Source organism: Notechis scutatus, chromosome 8 (genome assembly GCF_049901735.1).
Source record: "Notechis scutatus isolate UNSWTSFEM ecotype Mainland chromosome 8, rNotScu1.2, whole genome shotgun sequence".
Taxonomy (NCBI): Eukaryota; Metazoa; Chordata; class Lepidosauria; order Squamata; family Elapidae; genus Notechis; species Notechis scutatus.
The window spans coordinates 1,808,605-1,817,870 of record NC_142016.1 but is presented as its reverse complement, the minus strand read 5'-3'; the positions used below and the strand labels follow the sequence as shown (position 1 = coordinate 1,817,870).

Genomic DNA, 9,266 nt, shown 5'->3' with positions numbered 1-9,266 from the left:
GGAAAAGAGGCGGTTCCAACCACGCGGCTCCTCGAGCATCGCTCCAGCCGTTTTTGGCAGAGATTTGCCCCGACCCGTTATTCGGCCGCCGTCCGCCTCCTGAAGCTCGGCCCGGCCACTCGGTCAGAGGCCACGGGAGCCAGGCCGCTTCCCCGCCAGCTCGTCCCACCCACGGCCGGGCATCAGCCTCGCATCAGGCCGGTGGGCGCAGCAAAGCCCGGGCAGGGGAGGCGAAAACGGCGGGCGGCCCGGACTCCAGCGGGCGTGGGGAGCCACCGGCCCGACGGGGACCCGGCGGATGTGGGCAGGGCGCCGGCGGGCGTCCCGGGGGCGGCGGGGAGGGCAGCGCCAGCCGGACGGGCGCCAGGCCGGGCGGGGCAGCGGCGCGGGGCGCCCGGCGGGACCGAGGAGGGGCGCGCGCGGCCAGGCGGCGAGCGGCGTGCGCGCTTGGCTCCTGCCGCGCTCGCTGCGTTGCCCCTTTAATTGTGTCCCCGGCCCTCGGGCGCCTCTCTCCGCCGCCCACGTCAGCAGCCACCTTTGTCTCTCTCCGGCCGGGCTGCGGGGCGGCGGAGCCCGCGACGCTCCGCGCCGTCACCCCCGCCTCTCCCTCCTTCCATCCGCCCCGCCGCCCGCCCGCCTCCGGAGCCGCAGCCAGCCCTGCCCTGCCTTCGCCGAGCGGTAAGTCTGGCAGCAGCCCGGGCGAGCAGGGCGTCGGGTGGGCTGAGCGCGCTCCGCGGCCTCTGCCTGCCTCGCCCGCCCGGAAGGGTGCCCGCCCGCGCCTGCCCGGCGCCCCCATCGCCCGGCACACAGGCGGTCCCGGGGGCGGGCGGGCGGGCGGGCGGGCGCCATTTGCTGCTGTTGCCGCCCCGGGCGCGGCGCTCGCTCCTCGCAACAAAGGGCGGCGAGGCCGGTGCTGCCGGGCGCGGCGCTGCGAGACGGGCGCCGGGGCGCTTGCGAACCGGGCACCGAGCGGCGGGGAGGGCGGGGCCTGCCGCATCGCCACCAGCGCCGGGCGGCCCAAGATCCGGCGGGCGAGAGCGAGGGAGCGGGGTCCCCCCGTGAACCTCCCGGGGCTCCCGCTCCGGCGCCGCTGCCTTGGCGGGCTCCCGACGGCCGAGCAGCCAATTCGGAAGTGCGGGCAAATACTGACGGCGCCCTCTGCCAATGCGCCGCCGCGCTCCCTCTCCGGCCGGGCTGGCCCGTCGCTGCCCCAGCTGCCCGCTCGCTGCGGCGGCGGGCGGTTAGGCGTCCGCAGGCGGCGCGGCTTCCTTCGGCCCCGGGCGGGCGCGGCGCGGGAGCTTCCTCAGCGGCCGCGCTGGGCCGTCCTCGGAGCTCACCTGAAGGGCGGGGACCCTCTGGCCGCCCCAGCTCTTCGCGCTGCCCTTCACGGCGCCGAGCAAATGGCGCTTTGCGCGCCGCGCCCCTCTGCCCGCGAAGGCGGTTTGGCCCCCGCCGGACGAGCCGGCGTCTGAGTAGCGCCTTCCCGGGGAGCCGCCAGCGGGGCCCCTCCGCCTGCGAGGAACCAGCAGAGGGGCGGGAAGGGCCCCCTCCCCCCGCCGCAGCCTTTAAGGCGCAGGCCGGAGATGCTGCCCGAGCCGCGTCAGCGAGGGACGCCCAGCCTCCGGGGACCTAAGCGGGATAGCCGCGGTCCTCATCGCCGGAGGCTTCTGCCGCCCTGAGGAAACCAGCCGGGTTCCGCGGAGAGATTCGCCCTGCGCGAGAGCCGCCTGAGCAGCTGCCAGAAGGCCCGGAGGGAAAGGCTGGTTTGGGGAGCCTGGCACGGGGTCCCGACGCCTTTGGCAGCCTCCAGAACTCCCCTCGCCTCCCGGTCCTCGTAAAAGGCCTGAGGAAGTTGGAAAGGAGGGAAAATACCAGCAGCCAAAACCACAGTAATGGAGAACAACACACCCACCCCGCCTAGTGTGCCAGTTTGGAATGAGTTTGTGTAAATGATCCCTCAATGTGCCTGGCTTTGTGACCAAGAGTGAAGCCTTGCCGCCTGCTTGGTGGGGTTTTGCATTTTCCACAGACCTTCGTCCTGTAACCTGTTTATATTTCTTCATAAGATTATCAAGTGCCTCCATTCTGAAAGCCTTCCTTATAAAGTCCAGTTTGGACAACAGTGGCTGAGATGCAGCAGACAGCTGGGGAAGAAGATGTCATGTGGGTATCCAAGCTTTGGGGGTTAGTTTGTTGTGTGAGGATGGCCGTTCACTAAACGGGCTGATTGCAAAACAAAAACAGGTCTGCACGGGAACATTTTTGCCGAGGAATAAACCGGACTGGACAGGATTAGAATAGAGTAACCTACACTAGGCTAAAACAGGAGAGATTTCCCAAAGTAGCCACAGCTGGCCCAGTATGAGGTTATGAGGAGTGTGAGGCAGATTGAGGATTATTTTCCTCCCACAATTGCAAACTTCCTGATAGTTACATCAGCTGGCTTAACTGCACCTGTGTGGCTGAAAGTGACCAATTCTTTAAAAGTGTGGCATGGATTTTGGGGGCCACATAATGTTAATTCCTGCTGCAGATGTTTAGAGCAGAGGTCCCCAAACTTGGCCACTTTAAGACTTGTGGACTTCAACTCCCAGAATTCTCCCGCCAGCTGTGCCAAGTTTGGGGACCCCTGGTTTAGAGCAGCTGACCCAGAGATTCTGCTGAGGATGAAGCTTTGAGGGACTGCTTGTACCAAATTCTGCCTCATTTGGCAGAGTAGCAAAAAATACTGGGGTTCCTGTGTAAACCTCACTAGTTAAAGGGGACACAGAAATTGGTTTTCTGTTGTAGAGCTGCTGCTTGAGTGGCTGAAAAGTATATTGTGCTGTTTTCCATAAGGCTCTGTAAGTAGCCTGATACAATTTTGGGTTTCTTAAAAACATCCTGAGAATTTTAGGAAGTTTCAACTAGGCATTTGACTTGTATCCAATCTTTTTTTAAATACTGTAATTAGTCCAATATCCAGTTGCTCCAGGGATCCCAACAGGTCTGTTTATAAATTAATTGAAGTAGTTGAAGTAGTAGAGAAAACCAAGATGATAAGATAGTTCAGAATTAGCCAGAAATAAGCAAATATGGTTGAGTACGATTTATGAGCACAGTTGGGACAAGAATTTCCATTGCTAAGCAAGGCAGTCGGTAAGTGAGTCACACCTAATTTTGCCACCTTTTTTAAAACCACAGTTAAGTGAACCATGTGGTCCTTAAATGAAGGTGGCTTCTATTTGCTTCTGGTGATCACTAGAACACTGTAACTGCCATAAATATATGACAGTTGCCACGTGCCCAAATTTTGATCTCATGACTCTGGGAATGCTGTGAGGTTGTAGGGACCAGTTGTCATTTTTAGGAAGATAGAATCCTAGGGCTGGAAGGGACCCCTGCCCACCTTACCACACGCTGGACTAATGGCTGTCCATTCTTGAAGAACATTTTTGGAGCACCCACAGCTCTTGAATGCAAGATGCTTTATTGATTCATTCTTCTCGCTGTCAAGAAACTCCTCCTTAGTTCCAGATTAGATCTTTTTTTTAATGAGCTTCTTGTCTTGCTTTGGAGAATAAGAACTCATTCTGCCCTGTGATTGCTCTTCAAGAACTGAAAGGCAGCTATTGGGTCTCCCCTGAGCCTTCTCCTCTTTAAACTAAAACATACCTAGTCATGCCCTCAATCGTTCATCACACGGTTTAGTCTCCAGGCCCCTTATCATCTTTGTTGTTGTTATTCTTCGCACTCTTTCTAGAGTTTCACCATCTTTTTGTATCTTGGCGACCAGCACTGGATGCCGTATTCCAAGTATGGCCCCAGTACTGCAGTGTAGGACGGTATTATCAGTTTGTGTGGTTTTGATGCTGTCCTTCTGTTGATGCAGCCTGGGGTTGCATTGGCTTTTTTAGCAGCTGCAGCACACGGCTGGCTCATATTTAAGTGAGTGTCCTCTAGGACTACCAAAATCCCTTTCAGTTACTGCTGTTGAGCCAAGTACTGTCTATTCTATTCTGTGTATTTGGTTTTTCTACCTGAGTACAGGACCTTACTTTTGAATTAGGTTGGATAGGGTTCAAGATTTTTCTGGATCTTAAGCCAATCTTCTATTGTGTTGGCTATTCCCCCCAATTTGTTATTGGCTGCAAATTTCTATCTCCTCATATTATCCCCTCATACTGGATGATACTTTTTCAATATCTCTGTAACTTCAAATTAAATGAAGGGTTTATTGTCAAAACTCAGCAATAAAATGGCCAAACTTTCTTCATAGGCTTCCCGATCAGGCAGCTTTTTGAACCCCTCTCTCTACCATTAACCAATTCTGGGGGAAAAAGTGTTCCTGTGCAGTTGCAGTAAATTGATGAGAAGTAAATTTGGAGCCCTTTTAAAGCTCATTTTCTGATGAAATGACCACACTTTTCTTTTAAGGTAAAACTTCTAGGGATAGGAGATCTGTGGGCACCAAGAACAACTTAGCTTATATGCCACCTGCACTCCAATAAAATGCAGCGTGTTTAGCTGTATTTACACAACACTAGGCGTTTCAGGAATTAGCCAATTGTGTAAACCCAGAAACCTTAACAACTCAGAGTCAGAAGGAGGATAATAGAATCATAGAATTGGAAGGGACCTAAGATATCATCAAATCAATACCCCTGCATGCTACACTCTACCCTCCCCAAAACATGTAACCCCAAATATCTTGTGTCAATTGTTAATCAAAACTATTTTGTACAAATCCCAAAACCTGGTCACTTTGTAGTAATGGCTTTGCACTAACTAGCTGCAGAGAAGGAAGAAAGTGTAGAGAGGCTGGAAAGAGAAGGCTTCCACTGCAGCAGTATTTTTCAACCTTAAAATCTGTCGATTTCATCTCACAGAATTCCCCAGCTAGCATGACTGCCTGGGGAATTCTGGGAGTAGAAGTCCACCTTTCTTCAAGTTGCCAAAGTTGAGAGACACTGCAGTATAGAACCAACTGCTGTACTTTGGTAGCTACTGAAAACACCTTCAAACATTGGGAACTCTTAAGCCTTCCACCTTGCTGCTTTCCAGCCAGGGGGGGAAAGCAGAAATAATGATTGACACTTCGTGAGGGCTGGTGTGATGCTAGGCAGGAAGGAAGAAACAGCTGGCGACTGTATTCAGCCCTGCATTTTGCCAGATCCAGCGGTCAGGCAAGGAGCAATGCCAGGGAAGCTACTGCGATGGATTAATGCTCACGAGTAGAGCAGGGGAAGAGCGGGGGATGCCAGGGCGAGGGGTGGCCTTGATTGCCTGAAACCTGAAGAATTGTTTCTAATAGTGGCTGTGTTTCTCAAACTTGACAGCTTTAAGTTCGGAGGACTTGTGCTCCCAGACTCCCCCAGTCAGCATTAAAAGGTCTAATCCCAGAACAGGCTTATAATTATAATCATCTCCCGCAGTGGAGGATGCAGAATGAATCCTGGGAGCCTGGCAAGGGAATTCTGGGAGATGAAGTCCACCCACCTTCAGACAGCCAAGGTAGAGGGTGTAGTATTGGGCTCTCACAATTTCATCATTTAAATCAGGGGTGTCCAACCTTGGCAACTTTAAGACTTGTGGACTTCAACTCCCAGAATTCCTCAGCCAGCAAAGCTGGCTGAGGAATTCTGGGAGTTGAAGTCCACATGTCTTAAAGTTGCCAAGGTTGGACACCCCTGATTTAAATCATTCTTCTCTTTATATATACTATAGGCTAGAGCCTTCTTTCCCGTTAGGGGAATCCATAGTTCCGTGCTTTTAGCTAAAGAAGGCTTCTGGGCTTGGTCCTCAGCATATTCAGGTAAGCCAGGAGGTAGTTGCTGCCTCTTAGCGAGTGAGACATTCAGCGGTCCAGCTCACCCCTTCCGTCTGGCAGACCATTCCCAATGTCCAAGGGGCCGCCTTTTCCCCAGAGTCTCCACCATCCGATTCGATCTAGCAGATGGGGGCTGCTGCAGATCCCGTCAGTCAAAGGGGGTTGGCTGGTGTGGAACTTCCTCCCCTCGGAGATTAGAAGGGCCCCAACCCTCTTGGCCTGTCGTAACGCTCTAACCACCTGGCTGTGTCCCAAAACTCTTGGCATGGTGGGTGCTAAGGGCCCAGCTTCCTGGCTCAACTGTTAACTAGCTAAGCATCTCGGCTAGTTGTTTTTGATGGTTTTTTATTGTTTTTAAAACGCTTTTTATTGATTTAATTGTTTTTGTACTCTTGGGAGTCATTGACTGAGATGGGCAGCTACACAAATGGCTATAGGAAGGGAGGAAAGGAAGGAAGGAAGGAAGGAAGGAAGGAAGGAAGGAAGGAAGGAAGGAAGGAAGGAAGGATACATCTCTCTGTCCCAAGGTCTGAAAATAGCTTCCTGTTAAAAACATGGCAGCCGCTGTGGGTATGTCAAAACAGCCCCTCTCTCTGCTCTCTTGCAGCATAAAGCTTGCCCGGTTCCAGGATGGAGATTTCTTCCCACCAATCCCACCTCCTGCAGCAGTTAAATGAGCAGCGCCAGCAGGACCTGTTTTGCGACTGCAGCATCCTAGTGGAGGGGAAGGTCTTCAAAGCCCACCGCAACGTCCTCTTTGCCAGCAGCGGCTACTTCAAAATGCTCCTCTCCCAGTGCTCCAAGGAGGCCGGCCAGCCCGCCACCGCCACGTTCCAGGCCTTTTCCCCAGAGACCTTTTCTGTGATTCTGGATTTTGTGTATTCAGGCAAACTCTCCCTCACTGGCCAGAACGTGATCGAGGTCATGTCGGCCGCCAGCTTCCTGCAGATGACCGACGTCATCAGCGTCTGCAAGACGTTCATCAAGTCCTCCCTGGACATCAGCGAGAAGGAGAAGGACCGCTATTTCAGCCTCTCGGACAAGGAGGTCAGCTCCAACGGGGTGGAGCGCTTGTGCCTATACAGTGCCGGCTGGAGAGCGGAGTCCAGCCCCCCCCGTTCCCACCTGAGCCCCGACCGAGGGACCTGCGTGGTCAACAGCAACTCTTGGACAAACTTCAGCTACTATCCACCTGGTCCAAGAGCCACCCAGCCTCTCTCCAAGCACGACCAGAGGCAGGAATCCCTGAGGAAGGGCAGGCACCTGGGGCTGGCCCAGCCTGCGGACGGCCCCCCCTATAAAGCGAACAAGCTGGAAGACCGGGCTTCTGCTGAGCAGGCAAGCCACGCTCCTCCCTCTGAAGAGGAGCTCCAGGTGGACTCGGAAGGGGATTCCTGTCCCGCCAGCTACCAGTACGGGCAGGGCTCAGATGCCGTCGCAAGAGGGCTGGCTGTGCCTCAGCACGAGCACGAATTGCCCCATTCTGCCAGCAAGTCCAAGTCTTCCAAAGCCGAAGAGCCGTACCCCAGCATGCCCTCCGTCCTGGGGGTCATGGGGAACTGGGCTGAGGGTAAGAGCCTTTGGAGCTGCACTCCCTTCCCTACCCGGGCAGAAGCCCCAGGCTTTTGCAGAAGCTCAGTCAGGGGTGGGAGATAAAAGAGAGACCCCTGAGTTGCTAGTCCTTGGGAAGGGTCCAGGGGACGCATCGCCCATGAATGTTTGCTGAGTGCTGGGCAGGAGTCGGTGGATTTGGGGGGGACTCAGCTCTTCGGCAGGAGTTTCAACCCAGAGTTCTCTTTGCGTAAGGTGGGTGGCCGAGACGTTGGGCCCAGAGGGAAACCCTGGAGATGGTGAGCTGGTGTAGCAACAGGTTAGCCCTCCTGGATAAACCAGATGGGAAATGGGACTACTTTATTCTAAAAGTCTATTAAGAGTCTTGCAAGTCTGAAGGTAGAAACTTCGTACTGCCGCTTTTAGCTGCCTGATCCTTTAGGACGGGTCCTTCCTAAGTGTCCTGCTCTGGTGGTTAAGCCGTTGGGATCTTCTCTGATCCTTCCTTCCCTCAGCAGCATCTCTTTCCTTTCTCCCAAATACTTTCCTCATTCCCAAATACTGTTTTGTACTGCCTGCCCAAGACAGTTTGCTGCCAGAAGTAGATCCTCCCATGTCCTCCCCCAACGTTATTCGAAAATGCTGTCTGACTGAAACACACAATTCTGCTTTCTTTGATCCTCTGCTCAAGTTGACCAGATGTTGCATCCAGTTGCACAGCAGGGAAATCCATTGAATGTGTATTAACTGCATTTGTTCTAAAGAGGCTTTTCGCGTCGCTCACATGAGCTATTCACAATTCACAGTTTATTTCATTTCAGAGAAATAAACTCTAGAAACTGTGTTTTCCCCAGCTGAGTGCCCACCAGCTGTCTTGAGCAGCCTCGCTCTTTAGCACGCAGATAGTAGAAATTATAGTCCAGCACACAGCTAGAAGGGATCCGGTAGAGAAGAATGTGTGAATGGGCTTTTATATCCACTTAAGTAGTCAGTCACATAGTTCAGTTTGCTTGACTAGTCTGACATCATTCAAGGTTGCTATCAGCTTCTCCCTGTAGTCCCCAACTTGAGCAAGTGATTCTGGGCAGCTAACAACTATTTATTTATTGCACCTTTATTATTATTTAATTATATTTACAAATAACACAGTGAACATAATCAGTGTCTCTTCTTCCTATTTCCCCGACAACCACCACCCTGTGAAGTCAGTTGGGCTGAAGGTGACTCTTTGTGCCTAAGGCGGAACAAAAACTCGGGGTCTTCTGCTTTCTGGCATGGTGCCTTAACTACCCCAAATGGCAAAAGAACCACAAAACCTGCAGAATTAGAATTAGAATTAGAATAGAACAGAGCTGGAAGGGACATTGGAGATCTTCTAGTCCAGCCCCCTGCTCTCAAGCAGGACAACCTATACCAGGGGTCCCCAACCACCGGTCCGCGGACCGGTACCGTCCGCTGAACAACTCCTACCGGGCCGCGGCTTGGGCGCCGCCATCTTTTTCATGAAAAAGTGCTTCCGGTGAGCTTTTCCGGGTAGAAAGCTCACCGGAGCACGCTTTTCATCAAAAAGATGGCGGCGCCCAGCTGATGCCGGTACCGGGCCGCGGCATCAAAAAGGTTGGGGATCACTGACCTATACCATTTCAGACCAGTCTCTTCTTAAAAACCTCCAGTGATGGAGCAGCCACGAGGCTTCTGGAGGGAAGCTGTTCCACTGGTTAATTGTCCTCCCTGTTTGGAAGTTTTTCCTTAATTCCAGGTTGCTTCTCTCCTTGATTAGTTTCCATCCATTGTTTCTTGTCTTGCCATCTGGTGCTTTGGAAAATAAGTTGGGCCCCTCTTCTTGTGGCAGCCTCTCAAATACTGGAAGACTGCTATCATGTCCCCCCTTCTTTTCTCTAGACTA

General features: G+C 53.5%; 1 protein-coding gene across 2 annotated transcripts in view; it reads left to right on the top strand.

Moving 5' to 3' along the window:
• Positions 1–350: 350 nt before the first annotated feature.
• Positions 351–9,266, top strand: part of ZBTB8A (zinc finger and BTB domain containing 8A) — a 17,843-nt gene continuing 8,927 nt past the window's right edge. The window contains exons 1-3 of one of the 2 annotated variants that reach the window (XM_087970268.1): positions 544–678; positions 2,067–2,163; positions 6,417–7,379. In XM_087970268.1, the coding sequence (XP_087826394.1) occupies positions 6,440–7,379 (940 nt within the window). In that variant the 5' untranslated portion in view covers positions 544–678; positions 2,067–2,163; positions 6,417–6,439. Of the gene's footprint in view, positions 679–2,066; positions 2,164–6,416; positions 7,380–9,266 lie in introns of both variants that reach the window. The other variant, XM_087970267.1, reaches the window with a different exon arrangement.